Source organism: Brassica napus, chromosome C5 (assembly GCF_020379485.1).
Source record: "Brassica napus cultivar Da-Ae chromosome C5, Da-Ae, whole genome shotgun sequence".
Classification (NCBI taxonomy): domain Eukaryota; kingdom Viridiplantae; phylum Streptophyta; class Magnoliopsida; order Brassicales; family Brassicaceae; genus Brassica; species Brassica napus.
This window is the reverse complement of record NC_063448.1, coordinates 50692251-50719391: the sequence shown is the minus strand read 5'-3', so window position 1 is coordinate 50719391 and position 27141 is coordinate 50692251. Positions and strand designations below refer to the sequence as shown.

The following is a 27141-nucleotide window of genomic DNA, read 5'->3' as shown; positions in this document are numbered from 1 at the left end:
ATGTACCCAAACCAAACTTTTTTGCTGTAAACTAGAACATGGCATCGCCTCCTTATACGTAGTGGAAGGTAACAGAGACATGTGACACTGGACAAAACTATGCGAAATACATGTTACTAAATTTGAAAGTATATCACATTACCTTGCTAGAAGCACTAATTTTCCACTCACCTGTAAAATGTTAATATTATAGTGGTGCACAATATATACGATTGATTGGATCCTACGGATGAAATAAAGTGTGTCCCAATCATCCAACTTAGGCATCTTGATTTCGTAGGGACTCAATCTTTATGGTCCATTTTTGTTGTGAATGGGGTCCATGTATTGCTTTCTTGATTCATTTAAGTAATCGTGTTGTGTTGTTGTCTTGGCCTGCTGGACACTAAGGACACCGTTCATCCATCACTTCACATCATTCATCTTCCTTACTTGCACCACTATTAATCATCATCATTATCATGTAACTTTGGCAACAATAAAATATAAAACTAGACTCCTATTGGGATCTTAAATCATCATAATCAAGAGTGATCTACTGATCTTCGTGGTTGTCTTAGTAAACAAATAGAAGAATATTCCATGTGTTTAGGATATCTATGATTTCTTATTATCGTTTAATCTAGTGTGCCATCTTAGACTTTTAAGTCTGTCTTTTACTTTTTGTCTCCCTTTGACAAAGTAGCCGACGCACATCTTGGTTTTTCTTTCACTTTTTCGTAGCTTTATCATATTCCCTATCTTGTGAATTTATTCTTACTATCATTGCATTGCTTTACTCTTGTTTTGAAATTTTGCATGGTTACAAAACAAGGTTACAATAATTGTTTGAATTATAAGCTCTCTTTTTTTGTAATATATCGATGTTGATATTTATTGTTTGCTCCCACCAAAGAACTATACATGATATTAATAGTTAGATTTTAAATTACCATGAGTGGTTGGTTCCTAATGTGGACAATAACCTAAGTATTTCATCACTTTTTTTCATCCATACGAAAGTACACTCTCTACCCGTAAATGTCCATGTCTTGTTCCTATCAGATATATCAACGTCATGTCTTAACCATATATTGTTTTTGTCGCGGATAGAAACATAAACTTCTAATTATATTTCTCATCTAAACCACATGGTGTTTTGATATTTTGTACCATTTAGTGGGTGAGAGGACGATAGTTGCATAGGCACTAATTTAATTTTTCCCATCATTAAATTAGAACAAACAAAAAGAGGATTAGGCCAAGTGGACGATCGTGGTACAGGCTACTCCTTTTTAAACCCTTTGAAATATTCTCACATCTTTTCTAACTTCATCTTCTGTTGTCCAATCAAATGCACAGTTAGATCTATCACTACAATGTTTATGATTGCTATTATTTGATAGATCCAAGACCTGACGAAGAGGAACTATTAAGAATTACCTATCATGTGGTTGGCTTTAGCAAATTGGTACGAACGATATCATATTATATATCAAAATAAAGTCACACACCACAGAATACGGAACGATATAGTTTACAGATGAGGATTCTGCACCCATTTTTAATATCTTTAGTCACCTCTCCTAATAATGTTTCACTAAACGTTTACTTTTGTTTCACTGTTTAAAGTCTTACAACATGTATGCTTCTTTCTGAATTTGATTAATATCTCTTGGACCTTTATCTTTGATAAAACCCAATTCGATTCATACTTATGTAAAAATGTAAAATACACAATCACATATATGGCAAGTGCAACAAATTTCAACTGAGATAAACGATCAACATCTTAATCACAATAAGCTACTTTCTTAATTGCGTCAGAGAGACTATGGACGACTTTGATAGAAACAGAAAGTTGGATTCCACTTTGGTATGGAAGGTAGAATATTTGCTCAAGAGTTGTGACAAAGAATAAAAGATAAAGAACTCAGGCCATCGATATCATCGTCGGTCCATGGTTGACATGGTACACCATTTATGAATGTGAGGTCTCATCCAAGTTTTTTTGTCCAAAAGCATATTTGATATATGTTCATATTTTATATAAACTAATAAAGTAGGGACGTTGAATGTTAGAGGTTAGGCTACAGAACAAATAAAAACCGACCCACAAATCAATCAAATTCGAAATGATGATGACATTAATTCGTATAACTTTTCTAATGTCATCTTTGCCATGGACTTCTTTTTTACAAGTTGTGAAATATATTATTCCTTATATATATTGAAAGGTGAATCATATTCATTTCATCAAACTACTGAGCACAGTGGAAGTTAAAGATGACTTTAGATCATTTCCATTGACAAAAACAACAAAAGAATGAGTTATTCCAAAAATGAATAATTTTATTTTGGAATAATTTTACTTTGTGCCCCACTCGAAAATCTAACTAATTTTCTTTTGATACTATTTACTATTTTGATTGGAGTGTGTAATGTATCACCAGACATTGTATTGTATTGACTTTGGTGAAAGCTCATTTGAGAAAGGAAGAGAGAAAAAATATTGTTCATTGTGAGTATATCATATGGTGCAGGTGACTCACACAACACACGGCATAGAAGGTTAACCTCTTTCATGTCGATATCGCCACTATGTTCATTTCCACAGTTGATAATAGTTAAAATATTAAAATGGTGAAAGTTGGTTCCAAACACAATTATTATAATAATTAATTTATAGAGTCAAGTAACTTTGTCATCTGTATGATATATTTTTGCTTGAAATGCTAACACATCAGCAAGTCACCTGGAAGCCTACGTTATTTGTCTGTATTATATACATAAAAATTAGGTTAACTGATGAATTAAAATACAATAACGTGTAAGATGGGGAGTTTTGTTTGATATTTAAAATTCAAGTCGAGGAAAGTTCCAAGTGTGGAATCAACTTCACGTGTTGAAGAAGGGGAAATAAAGAAGAAACGGTCCCCAAAGTGGGCCCAGAACGGTCCCCAAAGTGGGCCCAGAAACGGCCCAAATCTTATTTTTAATGAAATAATATTAATATAGGAAAAGAAGACGTGGGCCCGGCGGTGCGATATAGATGCGTTTTTGTAATGTTTTAAAGAGATTTAAATGCCGAGTTTTTCTTATCTCTTTTTCCTTGTGGACTCCACTTTTAAGATTTGTTCCCTAAATTAAATAGCTTCTTTTTCTACCGACAGTGTCCTTTCACCATTTGTCCTTCAGTTTTCAACTAGATTCTTATCAGTAGTACAATTGAAGAATTTACAATTTAACTGAAAAATAGATATAACACTATCTAATTTTAGATAATATCATTTTTATTTATTACGTACTGTATTACTTAATAATAGAATAGTAATAGTTAATTCAAACATCTTTTAAATATTTTTATAGACCAAAGTCTGGCAGAAATTATATACTCTTGTATAATCAATGATACAGTGCTGTCCTAGCGGTAAATTTCATACGATCGCTTTCTGTTGATATAAATGTTTCACCATTTGATTTTGTTTAACAACATTTGTTTTTATATATCAACAACTCTGCATTCAAAAAGATGTAAGAAGACAAACCTTAATAATCTCTACTTTAAAAGTTGGCGTTATGAGAGAACGTGAACTAGCTACATTTTCACATGCTTCAGAAACGGTCCCTCGTTCTTCGAAGCCTCGCTCTACTTTTTTCCATCCTATACATTTTAGGAGCGTATTAACTTTGTAACGTTACATTTAAAAATAAAGTTAAATATTTATTCCCAGTCAAACTTCCTACGAGTTCATAATCCTTATCATGTTACTTAAAGAGGCCGTGGTTGATTGCATGATAGCATATAAATACAGCATTGAATGACTTAACCAAACATATTGACATTGCAATAAAGTATTTTATTTTATTTTTGCAATACAATACAGTATTTTATAACCAAGAAAAACTATTTAAATACGAATGGGCTGTGGTGATGGTGTTGGGTGGAATGGAGGCAGTCAAATATACACTTGTATATAAAATTATAATTTGCGTTTCCTTGATAAGAAAGGGACAACACATGCGTGTTCTTAACGCGTATCGATTATCTAGTTCCTCCCCAAGCCAATCTACCAGTTCATGTGCTTTTCAAAACGTTTACCTATGTTCAAATATAAACCTTAATTAACCATATCTTATTAATATTTCAGATTTTCGCCACCGTGCGAATCTAAACATCCAAAAGGTTAAAATATATACGTCTTGCTTTCCTTACATGGAGTATTTCGAATATTTTGGTCCAAGAAGAAAGTATGCTTTTATTACGTACTTGATGTAATATCACATCTTTTAAAATAATTTGGTAAACTGAACCCGTTTTGGGAGGTATTAACGCCGGAAGAAGAGGAACAGACAAAACCGCACGACGAGATTGTGGTGGACTCTCTCTTACCTTTTACTATTTTACAATTTTACCTTTTATTTTACTCTCCAGAAATAGAGGACAAAAAAAACCGAGATAGGTGTAATTTTGAAAACTACGTACATTTGGAATTGGACCCACTCTTTGTCACAGCGACATTTGCGCGCGCGTTCTCCACGTCAGTTTGCCATTTACCGCGCACTGTTGTTGTCCCATGCGCCATTTCAATGCGATTTACTAACGGCTAGTCCCATACCTATGTTTATATTGAACTTCGTTTATATTCTATCTCACGCTTAGAATAAAGTCTTTTTAGCATAAGTTCTCTCTCGGGTATAGAGGAAAAGTTGAAATGGCCTTTTCATTTTGCTTTAGGTTTAATGGTCTGTCACGCATAACCCACGACTTCGACCACTTTCTTTCCTTTTCTTTCTTTTTGGCATCGAATATATAATTTCTAGAAAAAAACAAAAGATAATAACGTATCAACAAAAGTATAAGCTAGTGAAACCCCATCTTGTTAGAAGTGACGTTGATATATTGATAAAGACAAGTAGTTGAACCACAATGCTTAGAGCATATATTATTGCGGGGTTCTTAAAGTAGGGTTCTTATCGGAATATAAGAATCCGTTTCTTAATTTTTAACTAGAAAAGCTAAGAACCGATTCTTAAATAAGAGTTTTAAGAACCGGTTCTTAACTTTTTTAATTAAAAGTTAAGAGACAGATTTTTATATTCCAGTAAGAACTCCAATTTGAGAACCCTCCAATAATCATGCTCTTACCTTTTTTTTGTGCATACTTCACACAAAAGATGGGAAATGACATTGAAAGTGGGTATTAATCCTAACCCACGATTTTAAGCAAGAGAGGACCCTCGTGAACCTCAACAAATTTTAAGAACTGACATATATGTCAAAGATTCGTGTGTCCATCATCATCAATATCATCCAAAGAGAGAAAAAAATTAAAGAAATAATAGTTTTTAAACCAAAGATTGATTGTAGAGACTGTTTCAACTATTTACTATTTTTAGAACATTTACAATTTACTAGTATGGTAAGTTTCACGAGGAAAGATTAACATGGAGACTAGCATTCTTTGGAGATTTACAGACTGGACAAGTGTTAACCGAAGATCCACACACAGTGCATAAACACATGTGTCTACACGGCAACAGTAACACACTTGCTTCTCCTTTCCCACACCCTCTACACATCGTGCTTGTTATCGTACGCACGCTTTTAGCCTCTCCTGCTAACCTCCACCGCTCGTCACTATCACCCTCGTCGTTGCTTCCACAACAAGACTGCGCGTCATCAGCCGCCGTGGGCTCCTCCCACTTGTTACGTTCCACAGCTGCGAGGACTTGTTGCAAGTTTGAACGTAGGGAGTTCACGGTGGCTTCATTAGACTGTGCCATGTCACGCCATATCTGATTCTCAACGCAGAGAGACCTAACCTTCTCCTCAAGAAAGAGGTTTAGTTTCCCTATGTGATTGATCTCTTCGTCTTTGGCTCTCAGTGTCTTCACCAACCCTTGTTCAATGGCTTCCATTATCTTCCTACCTTGCGCTTTTCTCTTTTCTTCAATCTCCATTCTCATTATCTCAACCTGATAAAATATTGTCGAAAACTATCAACCGATGTGAACCAGAAAAAAAATAAGTTTTGTTAAATTTAATGAGAAAACACTTACATGATGAGAGATCAAACGGTCGATATCGAAGTTGTGATGTTGGACGTTAGAAGACAAGTCTTGTCCGAGGAACATGAGAGGATCAGTGCAACGTTTCTGGCTTGGCATATGATTAACAACTGCTGATTCTTCTCTAGGGCGTTTTCGCATAGACGACGAAGAAACAGGACAAAGATAACCGACGTTGCCATTAGTCTCGCTGTTGAATGTCAAGGAACTCTCAACGGAATGGATCATCGGTTTCATGGACTGTTGAACCAGGCAATCAAACGGTGAGACGTTGTAAATTGGATTCAACAGAGAAGTTTGACATTCCATGGCGGGGTTAAACGGCATGGTCGTCGCTTGAACAGTGTTATATCTCATCTGGGTGTTATAGACTAAACCGTTGGCTTCAACGGGATTCATCCTTTCTCTGAAATCAAAACCACTCGTAACGTTAAGATTTTTGAAAAAACAGAGAGAGAAGAACACAAGAGAGAATGAAAAATGATATAATACCTGTTATTAGAAGAATATAGATGATTTAAATGGTGAGCTTCAACGGCCTTCGACGTTTTTGTACTTGAGAAACTGGTTCAAAGCTATTAAATGGGCGATATAGAAGGAAGCCTGTTGAAACGTGAATGCAACGAAAGATGGAGAGGTTGTGGGGTTTTTAATTACGGTTTTGTAGAGAGGGAAAACTAAAAAACAAATATCAAAGCAGACCCCAACACCACCCTTGTCTGCCAATTTATAGAGAACAGAGAGGAAAATGTAATGTGTTTTTTTATTAATAATTTTCTTAATTTTGTTGTTTTCTAGAAAGTATTTTTAATAATTAAAAACATTAATCATGAGGATTCTTCGGTTATCCTGCTGACCAGTAACCATTAAATAAGTTGCCTTTTTCAGCGGTTCTTCATGACAAAAAAAAAACACTTTTGACTACGACAGATGTTACGGTCAAATCATAATATCTATATCTGCCTCTTTTACTTTAAACTTCCTATTTTACTTTCTTTGTATATAAATAAATTCGTTATTAATTGCTTTGCATGTATGAGTTTGAAAGGCTCAGAAATTTTTGAATCAATAACTTATAAACAGAAAATACAAAAATAAATGAGGAGTGCCTTATCCGTTAGGGCAGACTCGGACAAGCCCATTATTAGGCTTCGAATGGTGACCATCGTCCCGTTCCGCTCCGCAGTTAACAGTAACAAAAATCTCTACATATACTATATATCTATATATTTTTATAACTGTTAAAACCATACCGCAATTGAACCGCTTGTCCCGCACCGCTCAAACCGCAGTCACTATTCGGAGCCTTAGATTCCAACGAGGCGAATCCGTAAATGAAGCAGAGGACTAGATAACAGACGGTCACTGACGATGCCACATGTCAAAGAAGACAAAATGTTAAGGTGTGGGACCTTTGGTCCACGTGTGATGGTGTTGCCTGGATACGAGGGTCGCATGGGCACGTGTGAAGTGCCAGCTTGGCATTATTCTTTTTTTTTTGTCAGCTTGGCATTGTTCTTTATTTATATTAATTTTAGTGTAACCAGAAAACTTTGATTTAAACAAAAAAGAATGAGCTATCAACAATTAAGGGGATGGTGGACTTTCTCTCTCTTCTCTCTCGGGGATTTTTTGAGAAATGAGAGTCACGGTGGTTCCCTCAACGTGTTACGATTACCGATTCTGGTACACGGCAGTCTTCTCGACGGCGTGTAGCCGGCTTTGCTTCTGGTGGTTCGCGCTTCCTTCGGCGGAACTATCCAGCGTTTGTATCTGGTGAAGAAACTTTGATGGCGTTGCGATCGTCTTCGACGGTGATCACCGGGAGTGCTAAGATTGGGTGGTTCGTTTGGTTTCCTCGGGAGTGCTCGAGGTGTGTGAAGGGTTCGTTATGGAGATGGGGGCCTGAGCTTGGATGAGATCTCGATTCTTTCGATTGATTCTCTCCAACGTGTACGATTGAAGAAACTGAATCCATTTATCATCCAATACAGTCGTTGTAAGTGGTTTTGGTGGTCCTGGTTATGGTCCCGGTTGATTCTGGTGTTGTGGTGATTCCTGCGTGTTCCGGGGAATTTTGTGGTCACTTTTTGTCTTCGCCGGTGGTAACCTCGCGGTTTAGATCACGATCGGTGACGGTCTGCTGTTCGGGCGACGCGTGTCTTTCCTTGTTGTTGAGATGATGACACGTGTTCTCCTCTTTCGGTTAAAACAACACGCGTGTCTTAAGACATGTTTTCGTCGGGTTATCCGATTTGGTAGTTTGGACCGGAGGCCATGTTTTAGGGTTTTGTCTTTTGTTTGGCTCGTTTGCTTTTGGGCTTATATGGTTTGGGCCCTCTTGTATAGTTTCTTTGGGCTTCTGCTTTTTTAATATATTATAGATGGAAAAAAATAAAAACAAAAAAGAATGAAAATAAGAAAATATAGTGCAGCCGTTGAGAAAGGTGCGGTGTATCCACCGCTGCTTCTTTACCTCTGTTTATGATTTTGTTTTTTCTTTAAATTACTTAATTATGTTTTGTATGTTACTTTCATGGTTCTGGTTGCCACGTCTGTTAACCTAAAGTCGCGCCTGGTGTCCCAAACCTCTCTTCGATATTACGGCTAGTGTGACTGCCACATTAATTGAAAAACTCATTAATCTCTTAATCTCTTATTATGAGTTTGGCGTATACTCACCATCCCTAATAATTTGTTTTCTTTGCTGACGTTTTTATTTAAGTTCAAAACTTCTTTTGTCAACATCTTTTTTGTCCAGAATTGTTTTATGAATGTCTTTGCATCAATGAGATGTTGTCTGCGTTGTATTGCACCTACTCTAGGTAGAGAATGAAATGGGTATATCTCTCAATAAATATTTGGTTTAAGTTATTTGACTTCATTTTTTCTACCAACATACGACTTCGTCGTCTAAACATAATTGATTAGTTAAAATGATACATTGATACTCCAATACGTTTTGACCAACAAAAACAAAATACTTTTACGTAATAGTATAGTATAGTATGCATTTTTTTTTAAAACATATAGTATACATTTTGTTATAATAGCAAAGCTTTCATCGCATGTCAACGCTTATATGATTTTTACTAACAATATATATCGTTTTCATATGGTTTAGTTGTTTAATTAGACCAGCATACCTTTTATTATTCAGTCGTAATTTTTTTTTCTTATTAGCATTTTGTGTTTAGTTTGTTATATGAAATCAACCTATGCAAAAATTCCAAGAAAAACTATGGGATAAATCATTGTGTTCAATCAAATAGACAATCTGGAATAGATGCTCACAAGGTGTACTTTCCATATGAATTTAATAACTTTACAAGGAGTTCATCTTTTCCATAGTTTTTTCATATATACGAATCTACAGTTTTTTTTTTTTTTTAGTGCGGGTGGACACCTTTTTTGGTGACCAGATGTAATCACTATAGAAGTAAACTAATGTCGAGTTGGACTATTACAGTTTATGATTAAACTATATTTGTTTACACACACTATGGCACTATCATTTCTATAATTTAAGCCACCAGCTGATAAACTAAGTTATCTTGGGAATGCTAGAGCATGAAGAGAGGCATAGAATCACGAGGCTAGCAAGCAAACGCACTAAGATTGGCATGCCTGCTGCATCATCTGCTTTTCAGAACATTATCTCTACCATTATTTTTTGTTCAAATATCTCTAGCATTATATTATCAATTTATTTATCGTATCAGGCATTTGGGTCGACCTGACATCGTATGATCGTACAACTATTTTTTCATTTTTTTATGGCTGACAACACAATATTTAAAAAATAGAAAAAGTTACAGGTTGCCTAATAACAAAAGTAGATGCTCGTTTCAAAATATATTGCTTGTTAAAGAGATATTCGAATAGGACTAAACTATAAAAGTTGCATATCCTTTAGATAATATAAGAAGATAATTTGAATGAGTCTTACGTTGGGACTATTTTAGTTTGTAAAGTACATGGTAACAATATGCTCATCATCTCAGTTTTTCAGTTTAATAAAGTTCCTTTTTTCGTTTTAAAACCCTACATTGTTTATTATTGAGAGGAACGAAATTACATTGGTTTAAGTTTTATTTTCTTTCTATGAAAAAAATAATGCACACACACTTTCTAGAGTAACCATAATTTCTACAAATGTACTTCTGCCCATATCTGAGGTTTACCATGATTCAATTACTTTACCATGGGGTTTGTAGTGAAAAAATCATTAAATAAATGTTGAATGGTATGTTTCAAAAAAAAAAAAAAAAAAAAAAAAAAAGTTGTAATTCATGTTCGCAAGAAAATAAACGTAAAAATAAGAATATAAATGTAGGTCAGTGGTTCTGGCTTCCCTGCTTTTCAGGGCAAAAACATGATAAAAGTACTTCCTTCCCTTTTATTTTCTTTAGTTGAGTTTAAGAAGTCGTTGATCAATTAGTTTCCACGCATCATCTCAACCACTAACTATAATGAGAATCTCAATGTCACACACACATAAACCCACATCTAATTTTCTATACGTTACAAACTTTATTATTCCTTTTTGAGGGAATATCGCTTTCATCATCCCTACATTACATGCATAATATATTTTGTCGCGTTCGTAAGGTACTCTACCATATATGATAGACCTCGTCATATATGTCATACACAGAGGTATAAACATATGTCTAGTTGTGTAAGTAACATGTATATAAACATATAAAAGAAGAATATGCACATCCCATATATATTTCATGCTTATAGATATCGATAAACACAAAATATGTGAAAGCAATGCATCGGAAAAGTTTGTTGAGCAAGGAATTGGATACGGCTCGAGATGGCATCACATGCACTACCAAAAAGTGGAGCAAAGTATCATTATAGTCCATAAACTTCAATTATGTGTTTCCACTTTTTCTACGACCCCCATCAAGAAAAATAATTTCACTTGTCTTTTATTTTATTTTAACAGTATGAAAAACGGATTCATTTCTCAAGATTATAGGTTTCCGCTATCAAGTATACTTCTGCAAATGTAGTTTAATCCATCGTTGTTTTGTGGCGGTAACCTCAAATTAGTTTGCAAATATGAAATATGTGCATGTTAGTTAGAATGAAAGACCCGTTCAAACCTCCTCTACAAACAAACCCATATAACTTGACAACCACCAATTAATATATTTGATATCGTTTTTGTTAAAAAATAAAATTGTTATAAGAACTAATAGCGATTATTAAGTTATTTAATGGGGGTGGGGGGTTTGGTGAAAATATTCTCAATATTATTATCTAGTTTATTTATTAATAAGATAATTTACTTTTATTGTTTTAGGATTTCTATGATTTTTTTTAGATATAGCCGTCTATGTTTAAGTTTGTATTTAGATTAATGATATTGATATTTTATGAATAGCTTTTGTTAAGCGAGAATAGTATTCTCAACCTTGTTTTCGGTAGAAATGTGGATCTCAACGAATTCAAGAAAACAGTGTCTCTTATATCTTTTCAGAGTCAATAGGTTACTTGCGTTATTGTAGCTACCGCTACCTCAGGAAAGAAGGTGGATATATAGGTGAATAGATCCCAATACCAACATCTTACTTCCATAGGAAACACACCTAGAACCTTCATTTCCACTCCTTGCAACAATTATATATTCCACGATTTGATTTTGAGCGTTACACTCGATTTCATGCACCCATGTGGACCTACCCAATCTACCTGATAAAGTGATAATTGAGTAGAAGATATCAACGAGTTTTCAAGTCTTTAACACACGTTACGTGGATCCAAGGCAATTTGTAGATCGAGACGGGGCCGTAATTATCGAGGCCTCACATATAATCATAATAAAAGAAATCCCTCAATTATCATCACTCACTCTTTCACCTAATCCTTATGACCCATCCGCACGTTAACGTTTGATTTTGGAATCAGATGCCACAACTGCTGATTCTCAGTTTCCCATGTTAGATTATAAAACGTTTTGTCCCATGTCTATAGCTCAAATTTGACTAAACATGTCATATTTAAATTATTTAATCAACCTGCTAATTAGCTGTGCCAAGATTGATTAACTAGTTGATGAAATAAAAAAAAAACATTTGGGTAAAGATAGGGGAATCATCACCTCACCGTCCAACCCACTACACATAAAAAAATCCAGAAACGAGTGAAATTAATAGGTCTCTCTTTTCCAAATGAATATAACATGGATACATATATATATATATATTTTTTAAAGGCATAAATAAATTCAAAATCAATCTAGAAAATGTGAGAGGAGGAGACGTAAATTCACTGTCGACTTTATGAGAGTGCATGAAAATGTGTAGAGAGAAAAAAGAGGTCGGCAGAAAAATGAATGGCTTTTCTTCTTCTCCATCCAATTCCATTGACCAAATTTCTCCATGCATTCATGTCAAACATCTTTGAAAAATCTAATTGTTTTGTAGTATGAGTAGATGTGATATAACGAAACTACACTGTCAGAAATGTAATGCACATAAATTATATAATTGGTACAACCAAAATAATAATAAAAATGTTGACAGGAAGGTAGATGCGCGTTTGTATTATTTGGATGTGTCCCTCTCTTCTTCTTTTCCTCTATAATTACATGAACTTGTCCAATTTATCACACTTCCCAAACCAAACTTGTTTGCTCCATATAAAATACATAGATTTATATATTGACATATACAGGCAGAGACATGTGTGTGTCTGTCTAGCCAAGTAGCTCATAAATTATATCGACTTGATTCCGTGGGATATATGACCTACGTGAGACTGTGACATTGAAGTTTTTTTGGCATTTTTCGTTATGTACGCATCAAAGAATGCGACATTTTTTTATGGGTATATGATGATTAATGATCTATGCCAATTTGGGAACCCTAGTAGTCCATCCCATTTCCAAGTCTTATATATCATTGATCCCATTTATCACACTTCCAAGGTAGGATTTGTATACCTGGAACAGAGCTTGCACGTTGAAGCTTATTTGGCTGTTGTTCTTTCAATCGGGTTCAGTTTGGGTGGCGTGGTTCAAGACGGAAATCCTGTCAGGGAATCTGAGCAACTTCTGGACAGTTAAGCCTAATAGAAAGTACTCTTGGCTAACTAATAAGTTAATCAAAATGAGAGATGTAATGTTTACCTGGATTAAACTTAAGATTGAGAGTGGCAGAGACTGCAGATTCTGGACAGATAACTGGTACCCGGAAGGAAAGATTTGTGAACTCATGACAGGAGGTAGAAGAACTAGGCTTGGTATAAGACAAGATGCAACCATCGCAAGCTTGTATGACAATGGTCACTGGCTTCTGCCACCGGCAAGGTCTGAAAATCAAGTAAGCATTCTTGCTTTCCTCTCTGGCCTGACAATATCTACTGCTGATGACTTCTACGTTTGGGAAATTGATAGAATAGTTAGCGCAAAATACACTACTGGGCTAGTTTATCAAAAACTGAGAGGAGACTATACTCATATACCTTGGACTAAAGCAGTGTGGATTAAAGGAGGCATTCCTAAGCATTGTTTTATGGTGTGGCTGGTGGTTCTGAACCGCTGCCCAACTCGCAATCGTCTCCAGTCCTGGGGTTTGCAAACTGATACTAACTGTCTTCTCTGTGGTCTTCATCCAGAGAGTCGAGATCACCTCTATTTTGATTGCCCTTACTCGTGGGAACTATGGTCAACTACGGCCACAAGATTCACTTTGAATCCTTTGAGGACATGGGATCGCTCACTAAGTCAGATGCACACACTCTCTGGTAACAGATTCCGGCGTCGTCTTCTCCTGCTAGCCTGGCAAGCGATCATCTACTGGGTTTGGGCTGAAAGAAATTCTAGACTTCATCGACACACTTTCCGATCTCCTGACGTGTTGCTCCGTCTTGTTGATTGTCAAATTAAAGACCGCATCAACAGTCTCCGGGAAGTCAACCCAACAACTTGTTCACAGCTCCTCCAATTATGGTTTCTTGCTTGTGATCCTACCATCGTCTCCGCTTGATTGCTCCATTCTCCGTCTCGTTATTTCTCATCAAACGTTTCCAAATCCGTTTTGGGCTAAACTGCAATGGGTTTCTTAACTATGGGCAATATTTTGTTTTTATTAACTGGGTCTTGTTTTGTAACTGAAGATCATATGGGCTTCTGAACCTTTTTCTATTTTTCTGCGTTTAAATTAATGAAAGTCTTTTCAAAAAAAAAAAAAAAAACAAGCTAGCCTGTAATCTAACCAATGAAATTAACATGCATGGTTTTGCAAAAAAAGAAAAGAAAAATATAAACAAAGTGACAATGATATAGGAGAAATTCTTCACCAATCAATAGTGTTTGAGTATTTGATATTTGATATCTTTTAAAAAAGGAAACAAAATTGAATTTCTAAATATGATTATATTTCTAAAATAAAATAATAAAAATACATAAAAATAGTTACAAAAAAAAAATAAATAAATATTGTTAAACCGTTAGCAAAATACTAAATCCTATACCCTAAATCCTAAACTCCAAACCCGAAATTATAAACTTTAAATCTTGGATAAACCGTAAACCATTGAAAAATTTTAAACCCTAAATCATACATTAAAAACTAAATTTTAATAACATTAAACCCTAAACCCTAATCACTAAACCCTAAACCCTTGGATAAACTCTGAACCTTTGGATAAATCATAAACTCTAAATAAAAAATATTTAAAATTAAACCCTAAAGTTTATGATTTATCCAAGGGTTCAGAGTTTACCCAAGAGTTTAGGGTTTAGTGATTAGGATTTAGGGTTTAGTGTTATTAAAATTTAGTTTTTAATGTATGATTTAGGGTTTAAGATTTTTCAACGGTTTAGAGTTTATCCAAAATTTAAGGTTTAACGTTTAGGGTTTAGGATTTAGAGTATAGGGTTTAGTATTTTGCTGAAGACTTAACAATATTAATTAATTTATTTTTTGTAACTATTTTTATGTATTTTTATTATTTTATTTTAAAAATATAATCTAATTTGGATATTCAATTTTATTTTATTTTTTAAAAGATATCAAATATCAAATAATCAAATATTATTGGTCGGTGAATCCAAGGGATGACCCAAGAATTTCTCATGATGGAGAACAGTCGGCTTATGGAATTTAAAAGTTGGGTTCGTTGGAATTAAAACCCAGTTAGACTTTAAACTCCAAAATAAGCCCAATACACGATCTCTGTATTTATCGAGATAAAACCTCAACAGGCAATTTTATAGACTTCACAACTGAAGTTGACCTTGTTTGAACTAAGGCCTAATTTCACTTTATACTATAAACAAGCCCATCCTCAACATGCCCTTTTTTTTTGGTGTATCATGGGCTTGTTTATAGAAGAGAAATTGTACTCTATATACAACAAAAGAAAATAAATACATTAACTAACTAAAACTCTCCCTTCTCTTACTTTCTCTTCCAAAATCTGATTTTCAATTTTTTTGGTTATTTGACAAATAAGTCATTTATAGAACACAACTTTACAAACATTCATTTTTTTGAGAAAGGTTGACATTAACATTACTGTTTAAAAATACATATTATTTTTTAATTTCCATTTCTATTTTAGGATTTGAAGCTTCTAATTATTTTTTTACGATAAAAGACCATTTTTTTATTCAAGTTTGATTTGAATCTTCGTAGAAAAATTCCACAGAAATTATTACATTCACCTTTTTTACCATATATTTGTGTAAGATTACAAATGCAATCGACTTTTAAAAAAATTACAGTCTGGTAAAAAAGGTTAAAACAGGGAAAAAGAAGAAGAAGCAGGATAGGGTTAAAGGACAAATATCTTATCCGCTTCTGTTCTAAACGGGGCGACCAGTGTGTATTCGAAACTGTCTGCTTACCAGCGAGACAATGGCATCTTCCACCGTCGCCGGAGCTCCGCTTACCGGGGGTTCTCGATTAACATGTTGGTCCTCTCAAATACCTAGAAAGCTTTCTTCTTCATCACTGTTATGCCTCAACAATGGAGATCTCTCTGCACCATATAATTTCCCTTTGCGACTCTCTAGAGGAGGCAGAGTTCAGACAACTCTCAGTAACTCGAAGAGCTTCGCCGTGGGAAAGGAAGCTGAAGATGGCTTCCTCTCGGTACGTTTCAAACTCCAAACCGCTTCTCTGTTCTCGCAAGTTTCCTTCCTACTTGTGTTTCTTGTAAGGAAGATTAGGTTTTCATGTTTTGTTTAGTTTACATGAAACTCAATTAAAGTTTACAACTTTTCTTCTTCTTGTTTCCAAGTTTCAACCTTTTTAACATCTTGAGAATTGCTACAAGTCACCCAATTGATTTCTGAGTTTGATGTTGATGATAAAACTGCATTGTGTAGGATGTAAGTGAAGATAGTGACGAGATGTTCGACGAATTGTTCAACAAATACGGGAAAGTTGTTTACAAGAGCGACGATCTAAAGTCTCCAGCAGCTGAGGTTGATGACGACGCTGAAAGTTTAGCATGTAAGAAGCCTAGAGACTATGTTTCTACTTATTGGCTAATGGAGAATCTGAATATTAATATATGGTGATGGTTATCCACTCTTTGCAGTTGCTGTTGAAATGGCTAAAGTTGCTAGTGAAGTGAAAGCTGGAGACATTAAGGTTCTCTTTGTGAAGCCTCTCGTCTACTGGACTCGTTTTTTCATCTTAACCACTGCATTTTCCCGCCCTCAAATCGATGCAATCGGGTAGAGAGATCTATGAAGACTTTCTCTATTTCTCTTGCGAAGCCATCGCTAAACAGACTCTCTCATTATGATGCAGTTCTAGGATGAGAGACCTGGCTGAGAAGAAGTATGGGAGAGTTGCTAATGGAGATGTGAAGCCAAATGCATGGACGTTGTTGGACTTTGGTGAGTTTCTTTCTTGCTTTGGGTTTGGAATAAGAAAGATGACAGTTTATGTTTGTTTGATTGTATGCTTTTCAGGTGATGTGGTGATCCATATTTTCTTACCTCCGCAAAGAACCTTCTATAACTTGGAAGATTTCTACGGGAATGCTATGTCAGTTCCACTTCCGTTTCAAGATGAGCCACCACCTCGAAGCTGATGATGATGATACTATCTGCTCCAGAAACAAAAAAAAGAAAAAGGCAAATAGTTTGTAAGAAGTCTGTTGATCAGTGGCATTGTTCTGATGCTTTTACACAGCTCTCGGCTTAAGGGGTTGATGGACTTTAGATGGTTTCAACAACACTCAGGGGATCTGGAACATGTTTTTGTAGTTTCTTTATAGATTAGAGTGAGACCATCTTTCATTAAGGCTGGCTATTCATGGTGTTCTGTACTGCAGCTGTGTAATTTCACTTCAACAGTCAATTAGATAGAATATTTTTAGTTGATGTTCAAATGAAAGAATTCAAATCTTATTTATCACAACCACTGGATTAAACCATATGATGTTTTTGTGTGCACAGAAGGAGAATAACACAGAACATGCTATACTGATATATATCATACAGAGATGAAATGTACAATGAGTCAAAATAATAAGAGCCATTCACACAGCTTTATCTCCTCTCTGATGTTTCCATAGCTCATACATAGCAATGTGCAATCACTGACCCTGACTGGTATAACCGGAACAGTCCAGGCAAACAAGAGACCAAGACTGGAACTCTCTCATCTCCTGTAATAAAAAATCATTGAACTGGTATAACCTCAAGTAACAGTGAGAGAGAAATGAGTTGTTGGATAAAAGAATAACTTACAGTTAAATCACGTGTTGGTTTCCTTGAGCGGCTTCTGAGAGACTAAGCTCCATATCATGTGTTTCAGACCATCCTGGCTCATACGTCTCAAGGAACCCGATTTTAGCTTTGTTTGGGAGGTCGTGAGGATGAACAAATGGAACTCCCTGAGGCCAGCCTATCTCCATTTTAATATGCGCGCAAGGGCTGTTCATTGTATTGTGGTTACTCTCGCAGTCCTTGGGGTTGCAGAATCTGAGTTTGATTCCTTTCTTATCTGCAATCTCCTGAACTCGTTCCTTGAGAACTCTCTGCGCTTCTAACCTCAGCCGCTTCGATGGTGGGAGAGGTTTTAGTCTTGAATCACTCTTCTTCCTCTTTTTCATCTGTTTCATAGATCCTATACCATCCATCAAATGAAGAACCTTCTGTCATTCAAAACTTCTTGTTAATGTGTAAATTAAACAACCTTCTTCTATCTGCTATGGAAACTAGGCCTGCGGTTTTTAACCGAACCAAACCGAAATTTTGGTTAGTTCGGTTCAATTCAGCAGGTTTATAAAAAAAACTTTGGTTTTCGGTTCGGTAATTGATTATTTCCGTTTTTCAGAAAAAAAATGTTAACCAAATTTCGAACTAAACTAGCTGAATTAACCAAACAAACCGAAATTATCGAATTCAACCAAATTTATAACTGAAATATAATCGAAACCAAAAACTTCGGTTCGTTCCGGTAAAAATTTTAAAAACCGAACTACTCAAATACCGACAACAAAACTTTTTCCGTTTCAATTAACCGAACTACCCGAACCCGCAAGCCTAATGGAAACTAAGCGTTAAGATTGAAAAGAGTAAACTGTTATACCATCCTGTGACTGAGGGACACTGAAGCTCTGCAAAGTCTGTCTGTTAAAGAGCTCATCATTCGAGTGAGGCCTCTGCATAAAGTCATCAACCGAAACCGGAATCAGAAACTGAGCATCAACACCATGTCCCGCCGCTCTCATCTCCGAACAGCTCAGATTAGTCATCGACTTAGGCATGAGTTTAAAAGCCAATGAGAATCTCCCTTCTATACTCCCTTGCATACTGTTCAAATCAGTTCTATACACCGCAGGACTCACATAGCCAGCCGTCGCCTGGTAAAGAGCCAGCCCCGGGTAGACAACAGCCTCTTGAGGCCCAAGATCCACATCCACCAGAATCCACTGCCCGTGCATGTCCCTAACGTGCAGACCCGCCTTATCCGACTTCACAAAGGAGATCAGACTCTTGTCGAGCTGGTGGTCGTGATCTGAGTACAAGAGAAGCTGCTCGTCTTCAGCCAAGTTATGATGATGATGAAACGAAGGCCTCGCGTAGCAGCAAACAGACAACACGGAGGAAGAAACCTCGTTACTCCTCAAGGGGACATTATCAAGAATCTCGGTAAAAGGAGAGCTTCTCAAGTTCAGATAGAAACCAATCGCGTCAAGAACCAAGCGAGAAGCTTTCCCTAACAAACCAAAGATGTCAGGCAAACCAGAAGGAGGGAACTCCATGGAGGCAGCTGCCGCCTCCGTGAAGGTCAAGCCAGGTCTATACTCGTAGCTCTCTTGCCATGAGTGAGGGTCTGAGTAGTATCCAGAGGTCTTGCACCATTCTCTTGATTCGTTGGTGGAGGGGTACGAGTCACGTTGGTGGAAATAGAGTCTTGCGGAGTCGAGGCCGGATCTGAGGAGGGCTGCGTCGGCGGAGGGGAACTGGATGATTGCGGCGGAGTATTGTGCTAAGGATTGAGATAGTGTTGAGACGGCTAGCTTGTAGGAGTCGGAAGGTAAGCCTTCGGTGGGAAGTAAATCACAGAGCTTGACGCGACCTAATGTAGGGAGACCATTGGCTGCCATCGAAAGGAGAGAGACCTAAAGCAATTAGAAGATTCTCAACCCATCATCGATGCTTCTGAAAGGGATCATCTTTATGTGCTGAGATACGAGGAAAGACTGAAACTTTGACGGAGAGGAATCAGAGATTGAGCAATCGCCTACGAGAGCAAGGACAAGTAAGCGCAGGGGAAGGACAGAAGTTGAGATGAGATATGTCAAAGGTGAAGGCTTTTTTTTAAACCAATCTCTGTCGGGAATTTGATTTTTGTCCGATTGATTGAGAGGAGAGAGTAAAAATCAAAGGTTTTTATGAATGGTGCGGACTCTGTTCTTCAATATTTTTCGAAAACTATTTGAAGCCCCTCGAGAATCGTTTATTTTTATATAATGGCCCCCATATTGTTTTTTGTTTTTTTCAATTTTAAAGTTCAGAAGTTTTGAACTTTGGGATTTTAGTGACAGATACATTTGAATGTTCAGAAATGGGATTTGGACAAACGGAAGAGAAGAGAGTGGTTAACTGAAAGCGAACATTGGCTATGTTCAAGTCCTAATGACATAAGACTATTTACAAATCCATTGGACGTGTGTGCAAGAGCAGGAGCAAGACAATCCATCGATCTTCAACGGGATAAAAGTTGGTGAGCTCTTCTCTACTCCCGGGTCTCGTTCTATCCTTCTTAGCATCATCATTAACCTCTTCTTCATGATTGAGGTCAAATTCTATTTGAGCCAAGCTATTGAAAAGGGAAAAATGCACTGTGACGTGAAAGACAAGCCTTGAACTTGTACAGATGATAGTCCCCGTTAAACTTATATAGTCGGAGTTAGTCCTATCCTATTATCCTATGTAATATGCAAATGGCAATGCTTTTCTTAATAAAAAGGATATGAGAGTAGGTTTAGATCACTCATCAAGCCTCTAGAAAATCGTTACTTGCACTCACAAGCCCTCAAATAAACAGATCCAAAAAAAAAAGATAAATCTCTGCTCCGTGTAGATAAATAAAAGGGAGTGATCGAAACATGTTCTACAAACGATTGTTCCAACTTAAACGTAAAAACCACAAAACATAAAGGTTCAGAGATTTATGGATAGGCATGGAGACACAGAGACTACTTGGATCGCTGTCTCATCTTCCTGCGCTTCCTCTTCAGTCTCCTCATGCGCTTCTTCTTCCACTGCAATCAAAAATACCAACAAAGCACAAAGATAGACATCACTCCAACCAGTTAATGACAAGAATCAATAACTGTAAGCCAAATGCAAAATCAATTAGCAATTTCACTCATAAAACGAACGATACTCAGCATCCATTAAAGTTCTGCTAAATGTAAGAGAATCAATCTACAATACGTAATACTAACAAGGAAACCTATAGAGAGCCTTGTCGCAATTCGTAAATCGAAACGAGCAGAGGTTACAGAGGTAATTTTCGTACCTTCGCCCTCATCGTCAAGTCGCCGAAAGTCAGATTCTCCTCCGCTGTGTTGTTCGTCAAGCGCTCCACTCCATCTTATATAGCTAGGGTTTCGGCGATAAGGCCCTGTTTTTTCTAAACGGCCCAAACATTTTCGAAGGCCCATCTAAGGATTTGAAATTAATTATAAGAAGAACAATAAAGTACCTGTACAAATGTACATAGAGAGAGATATGAGAAGAAAGACAAAGCAAAGTACTGTTTCTTCTTCTTATACAAAAGTTCCAAATTTGACTTCAACAGTAATAAAGTCATATCCATCCTCATTCCCATTGCAATCACATATACATTTTTGTCACTTCTTTTTATCCCTCTTTCTTTTTTCTGCTTCTCACTGTACAAATAATTAAACAATAAATATTTATTATTGAATTTGGCATCTGATTCACTGCGTCAAAATAACCCAGCTCAACCTGCCCTCTTTTTTTTCTGCAGCTAATGTATATGTGTCCCCTTGGTTCCATTCACTTCCACTAAATGCCATTATAAAGATTACTATATTTTTCTTGCATGCTCTTAACAAAACTATAAACATAACTCCAAACCTGAGTTAATGCAGTGAGAGGAGCTACCACCGGAGCCATGCGAGGAGTTTTTCCTGCCCTAAGCACAATTAAAAAATTTACAAAAAATTAGATATTTTATTATAGGTACACTTTTACATAAATTAATTTATAAATAAAATGTTTGTTGACATAATAATAACTGTTCACAAGAATACAACAAAAATATAAATTTATATAGAATTAGGATCCCATAATGCAGTAATAATTTATATAAAGTTATACTAATAATTGATATAAAGTTATGTAGTATAACTTTGTTAAGTAAGTAAAAATGGAACAAAAGCTAACTGCCAATGCTATATACGAAGTTAATGAAAACATAATTTATTTTCGTGAAGTTAAATATAAACAAGTGAAATAATAGAAATAAACAATAATTTTGTAAGAAGAAGCAAAGATTTAAACCATATGAAAAAATATTTGTAAATATGTCTTTAAAATTTATTTGAAATCAAATTGATGCCCCTGAGCAATTGTTTCTTTTTCAACCATATAGGCACTGCTCTGCTACCACCAACCTGACTTAATGCAATGAAATTATTATCTTGTCACGCTCGCACCATTAACAGTTTAGCAATTGTTGCCAAATTAGGATAAGGACGTGGATCGTCCTAGTTCTTAGACTAGGTAATGTCTCTTATGAAAAATGAAAAAGTTGTATGGCCCTGTTCGTTTGCTCATCCAGGTGATCCATCTGGGTGAAGATGCAAATTGATGTTCGTTTTGTGCATTATAATGCTACATCCAGATGGATCACCCAGCTGAATTTTTAAAAACTCATCTCAAATTGTCACCCAAATGAAGGTGAGTCTTGATGGTGCATCTGGATGCAGATGCATCTAGTTCAGTCCAAAATGATTAATGACAAAAATGATTTTTTAAAATCAAAATATTATTTTCAAACCGTAAATTCTATTTTCTTGCATATACATTTTTCCGCTATAACCAAAAAATACATTTTCTCGCAAAAACTGAAAAACACACATTCCCGCTAAAACCGCAAGATGCGTTTTTCCGCAAAAAAAATGTAAAACGCACATTTCCATAAAAACACATTTTTCGGTCAAACCAGTAAAATCGCACTTTTCGACCAAAACCGAAAAAACGCATTTTTCCGTCAAAACCGAAAAAGCGCATTTTCCCGCCAAACCCCAAAACACGCATTTTCCCGCCAAAACCGAAAAACGCATATTCCCGCCAAAACTCTAAAAAGCATTTTCCGGCCAAAACCGCAAAAAAACATTTTCTCGCCAAAACCGGAAAAATGCAATTTTCCCGCCAAAACCAGAAAAACGCAATTTTCCCGCCAAAACCGGAAAACACAATTTTCCCGCCAAAACCGAAAAACGTAATTTTCCTGCCAAAACCGGAAAACGCATTTTTTCCGCCAAAACCGGAAAACACAATTTTCCCGCCAAAACCGAAAAACATAATTTTCCCGCCAAAACCGGGAAAACGCATTTTCCCGCCAAAACTAGAAAAACACAATTTCCCGCCAAAACCGGAAAACACAATTTTCCCGCCAAAACCAAAAAACAGAATTTTCCCGCCAAAACCGGAAAAACGCATTTTCCCGCCAAAACCAGAAAAACACAATTTCCCGCCATAACCAGAAAAACACAATTTTTCCGCCAAAATCGCGAAAAAGCTTTTCCCGCCAAAATCACGAAAAAAAAACTTTTTTCGTCGAAAACACTTTTCCCGCCAAAACCGCAAAAATACACTTTTTTCCGTCCAAACCGCAAAAACGTATTTTTCCGCCAAACCCATAAAAAACGTATTTTCCGCCGAAACCACGAAACTATACTTTTTCGCCAAAAACATATTTTTCCTCAAAAAAACCGCAAATATATTTTCCGCCAAAACGGTAAAAATGTTATTTTTCCGCCGAAACGTAAAAAATTATATTTTAGTCATTTTATTAACAAGTCCACCTGTATGCAGATAGAAGTTAAAAAATGAAAAGCAAACGAACATAGTTGCATTCAGATGATTCATGTGGATGCATGGACGAAATGAAGAAACGAACAACACCCAGATGGAGCATCTAGATAAGACATCTAGATGGACCATCTGGATGCATCTTACAGATGTACGAACGAACAGGGCCTATATCCCACTGTCACAGATTCATTTTCCAATGACATAGTCAAATCTCACAGAAACAACAAGAAGTAGACTAGCTAGGTTTACAGGGTGACTAGTTTTGGATTCTGGTATTTGTCTTTTTATGAAGAAGTGAAAACCATAACATGTTAATGTCCAGTTTACATAATTAACTCGGTATTTATTCCTAACTAATTCCTCCTTTCTTGTCGGCCTTTTCTACTTAGGCCATTTGTCGTGACTCTCAAGTTATCCCAATATATAATGCAGAAAGTATCAATAAATAAATGGATGTAGAGATATAGAGAAAAGAGCAAAAAAACATTTGAATAAAAGCACCATGAGAATCAAACTGGTGATAGAGAATCTACCCAGAGGGCGCAAGACTGGGAACCATCACGTTCTCTACTTCATTTCCCCAACAAGTATTATAGAAAGTTTAAAAGTGTACTAATGTATATATAAATATATAATTGCATCAATTCATGTCAATGTTTTGTAACTCTTTAAACGTAACTACTTATTTATTTTTTACACAAAAAACTAGTTATTTTCGTATTTTGCATATTCATAGAATGCGACTAGTGAGAACATCCATTTGTATTCGTGAGTACGGTTTTGTAACTCTTTAGAGCATAACTGGTTATTTTCATAGAATGCGACTCGTGAGAACATTAATTTGAATTCGTGAGTACGGTGTAGAAATAAGTGGTTGAACTTTTTGTGTTGTAGTAATCAGTGATTAACACTGTGGTTGTATTGTACGTACGTACCAATTTTGGTCGAATATGACAGCCAAAAGACAAATAATAACCACGAAGCCCATGGGTCCCTATAATTTCAAAGGCTAGTCAGAAGACCGTAGTAGATTTTTTGAGACTGTTTTATTTTATTGTTTTACATGGTATATCTGATATTCTAAATCAAACAACATGCTTGAAATGTAAATTAGTGAAAATGAAATACTTCCATAGGATTACATGTTTTGTAAATTCGTATTTTTAGTGAAACTAAGCATTCCTCCAAAACTCCAAGTCTACTTTTTAATCCAAGACTATTTTTAATAAAAACTAACGTAGATGTAGTTTCTGTTATAATCATGTCACCTTTTCTCTATTATATGTGTGTACAATGGTGAAAGTTTGATATGCTGTTTTGACAAGCGGTTTTTCTAGTGATATTTAACATGTTGTAATCAGTTGAGATCTTAGACTAACACCGATTGATTTCTCACATAAAGGAAACATTCATAGCTCCAATTTCTGCTCTCTGATATGTGTTGTTGTTCGTCAATCTTGAACGGAAGAAAGAAAAATCCAACGGATGGGATTGAAAACACAATGTTCAAGATTGACGAACAACTTTTATTTGGTGATGCATTTGTACATAGACAAAAAATTATTGGAACCAGTTTCATGTACTCGAAAAATGCAAATAATATGACTGACATCTTTCTTCACGCTTTGACCATTCCCTAATCTGCCCCTCAGTTTAGTTATAAACTAGTTTAATCCCTCAGTTTAATTATAAACAAGTTTAATTATTCTAAACTAAATATGAACCAAATATACTTAAACTACCTATACTATAACGGTTATTCCAAATATACTTCATAATTTGATCTGCACCAACACATGACCAATCACAGTAAACCTGACTTTTTATCCTTAAACAATTAAACTAAGTTGGCACTAATTAAAATAACTAAACGGGTGTAGTATATGAAGTAAGCAGATACGGAGAGGATGCGTCTTTTGGATTGTCTCTTTAACATGCAAATTAAAATAGAAATAAAAACAAAAGTTGTCGCTCTTCTAAAGTGTAAAATACAAGATCTTTAATGTTTTCATAATAAAGTACAATGGTAGATAATGAGTCAAAAAGATTTTTAAATTCTCTAAACATGTGGTTAATATCTTTGGAATCTATCTCTGAACATGGGAAGCACTTCTCACTCTCACTACAGTAATTAATGACAGTCTGGTTTTCGCCAGTTTCGAACAACTCGCTCCATGCAGAACCACCAATTGAAAAATCAAATATTTCTCTTTATTTACATTTTGAACCCAAATCTAAATCTCATCTGATGAAATCGCCCCGGTTAAACTAAAATCCATTAAATCAACCTCAACTAAAACGAAGAATAAAGTCGGTACAAGTACAATTAGAAACCGGTTCGCTTCTTAGGTTTCGCTAGTCGGTTCAAGCCTGGTTCGATTGGTACGGTTCTTGGCAGTGTTGCTGCTCTGTAACTGTGCTCTGTTCGCAGACGTAGATGAAGTGAAAAGCTGGCCAAAGAAGAGACCTGACTTGGGCCCACCACGGAGAGAAGAGACAGGAACGTTAAGAACAGGAGTGATTCTGACGTGTGCGGACTGAGATCTCGGCATACCATGGTGCTGTTTCATCCTCGGTCCGCCGGTGAAGTTACCGGGACTGCTGGAGCTTCTCTCGAGTCCATGAAACACGATCTTCCCCGAAGCGTTGAGTCTCGGACTATCCGCCGTCACCGTCAACGCCCTCGTGTCATTACTACTCTCCGTGGTCTCATCATGACGCCGTGGTTTCCTTTGGTTGCGCAAGTGGTGGTGTGCACGTGACCTAGCGAAGGGGTTTGGAGCGTTGGGTTTGTTGTCGAGATCTAGAGAGAGTCTAGGAACGTCGTCGAGCTCGTGGCCGGAGGAAGACGAAGACGAGAGGGAGAGACGGGAGGAGGAGATCGACGTTGACGACTCGGAGATGTCTGAGTCTTTTATCATCGCCTGAGGAGGAGATGCGGTTGTAGATTTGGAGCTCCGGTTGAGAAACTGCCTAAACGAGCTCGTCTTGGGATTTGGAGTTGAAGAAGACAACCGCGACGACGACGACGACGGTGGGTAAGCTTCTTCCGGCGTTTTGTTGAGTCTCTTAAGGCCCAATAACTCACGCCACCTCACGGTGCAGCGAGGAGCTCTCGGGGAGAAGAGGTAAGGATCGATCTCCATCTCCAATCTTCGGCATGGTTTCTCCAGTACTGTGTTAACCGCCGGAACCATAGGCTTCTCCTCCGGATTAGTCCCGCTGGAGAATTTAAGCGGGACTAGCTTTCCGTCGGAGAAAAGCTCGTCGGCGGTTAGCATTGTGACGGGATCTTCGAGAAGAAACTCAAAGTCCACTGGATCTTCCAACTGAGGATCCACCGGTTGAGATTCAAGGCTCGTAACTGATGTTTTGGAGCTCTTCCGAGAGTGACTCGCCGGGGGTAGCTTCTCCGGAGAAGTACCAACGTTTTTAACGCAAACCGACGTCATTTAGAGTCGATACTGAGAGAGAGAGAGATAAGAGTTTTCTCTTTTTGTAGAGAAGTGGCGATGACAGAGACA

At 36.5% G+C, this 27141-nt stretch overlaps 5 protein-coding genes and 1 long non-coding RNA gene across 6 annotated transcripts; 2 read left to right on the top strand and 4 right to left on the bottom strand.

Annotated features, from left to right (window-relative positions):
• Window positions 1-5310: 5310 nt before the first annotated feature.
• Window positions 5311-7536, bottom strand: LOC106452354 (probable BOI-related E3 ubiquitin-protein ligase 3). Its single transcript, XM_048757601.1, has 5 exons — window positions 7464-7536; window positions 7305-7416; window positions 6544-6615; window positions 6043-6457; window positions 5311-5958 (listed from the first exon to the last, which is right to left on the bottom strand). The coding sequence occupies exons 1-5, from the start codon at window positions 7534-7536 to the stop codon at window positions 5410-5412; spliced, it is 1221 nt and encodes a 406-aa protein (XP_048613558.1). The 3' UTR covers window positions 5311-5409.
• Window positions 7537-13178: 5642 nt separating this feature from the next.
• On the top strand, window positions 13179-14057 carry LOC125587341. The gene has a single exon (XM_048757600.1). It carries the CDS (start codon window positions 13179-13181, stop codon window positions 14055-14057), a length of 879 nt encoding a protein of 292 aa, XP_048613557.1.
• A 1793-nt stretch (window positions 14058-15850) lies between these two features.
• On the top strand, window positions 15851-17466 carry LOC111211933 (protein Iojap, chloroplastic). The gene is made up of 5 exons (XM_022713284.2): window positions 15851-16169; window positions 16406-16532; window positions 16621-16759; window positions 16836-16924; window positions 17000-17466. The coding sequence occupies exons 1-5, from the start codon at window positions 15933-15935 to the stop codon at window positions 17119-17121; spliced, it is 714 nt and encodes a 237-aa protein (XP_022569005.1). The 5' UTR covers window positions 15851-15932; the 3' UTR covers window positions 17122-17466.
• On the bottom strand, window positions 17422-19976 carry LOC111211932. Its single transcript, XM_022713283.2, has 3 exons — window positions 18627-19976; window positions 17783-18161; window positions 17422-17700 (listed from the first exon to the last, which is right to left on the bottom strand). Exons 1-2 carry the CDS (start codon window positions 19645-19647, stop codon window positions 17785-17787), a joined length of 1398 nt encoding a protein of 465 aa, XP_022569004.1. The 5' UTR covers window positions 19648-19976; the 3' UTR covers window positions 17422-17700; window positions 17783-17784.
• A 627-nt stretch (window positions 19977-20603) lies between these two features.
• On the bottom strand, window positions 20604-21317 carry LOC111211934. Its single transcript, XR_002662791.2, has 2 exons — window positions 21069-21317; window positions 20604-20808 (listed from the first exon to the last, which is right to left on the bottom strand). It is a non-coding gene; the product is annotated as an uncharacterized LOC111211934 (long non-coding RNA).
• A 4463-nt stretch (window positions 21318-25780) lies between these two features.
• LOC111211929 (A-agglutinin anchorage subunit-like) lies at window positions 25781-27141 on the bottom strand. Its single transcript, XM_022713281.2, has one exon. It carries the CDS (start codon window positions 27067-27069, stop codon window positions 25963-25965), a length of 1107 nt encoding a protein of 368 aa, XP_022569002.1. The 5' UTR covers window positions 27070-27141; the 3' UTR covers window positions 25781-25962.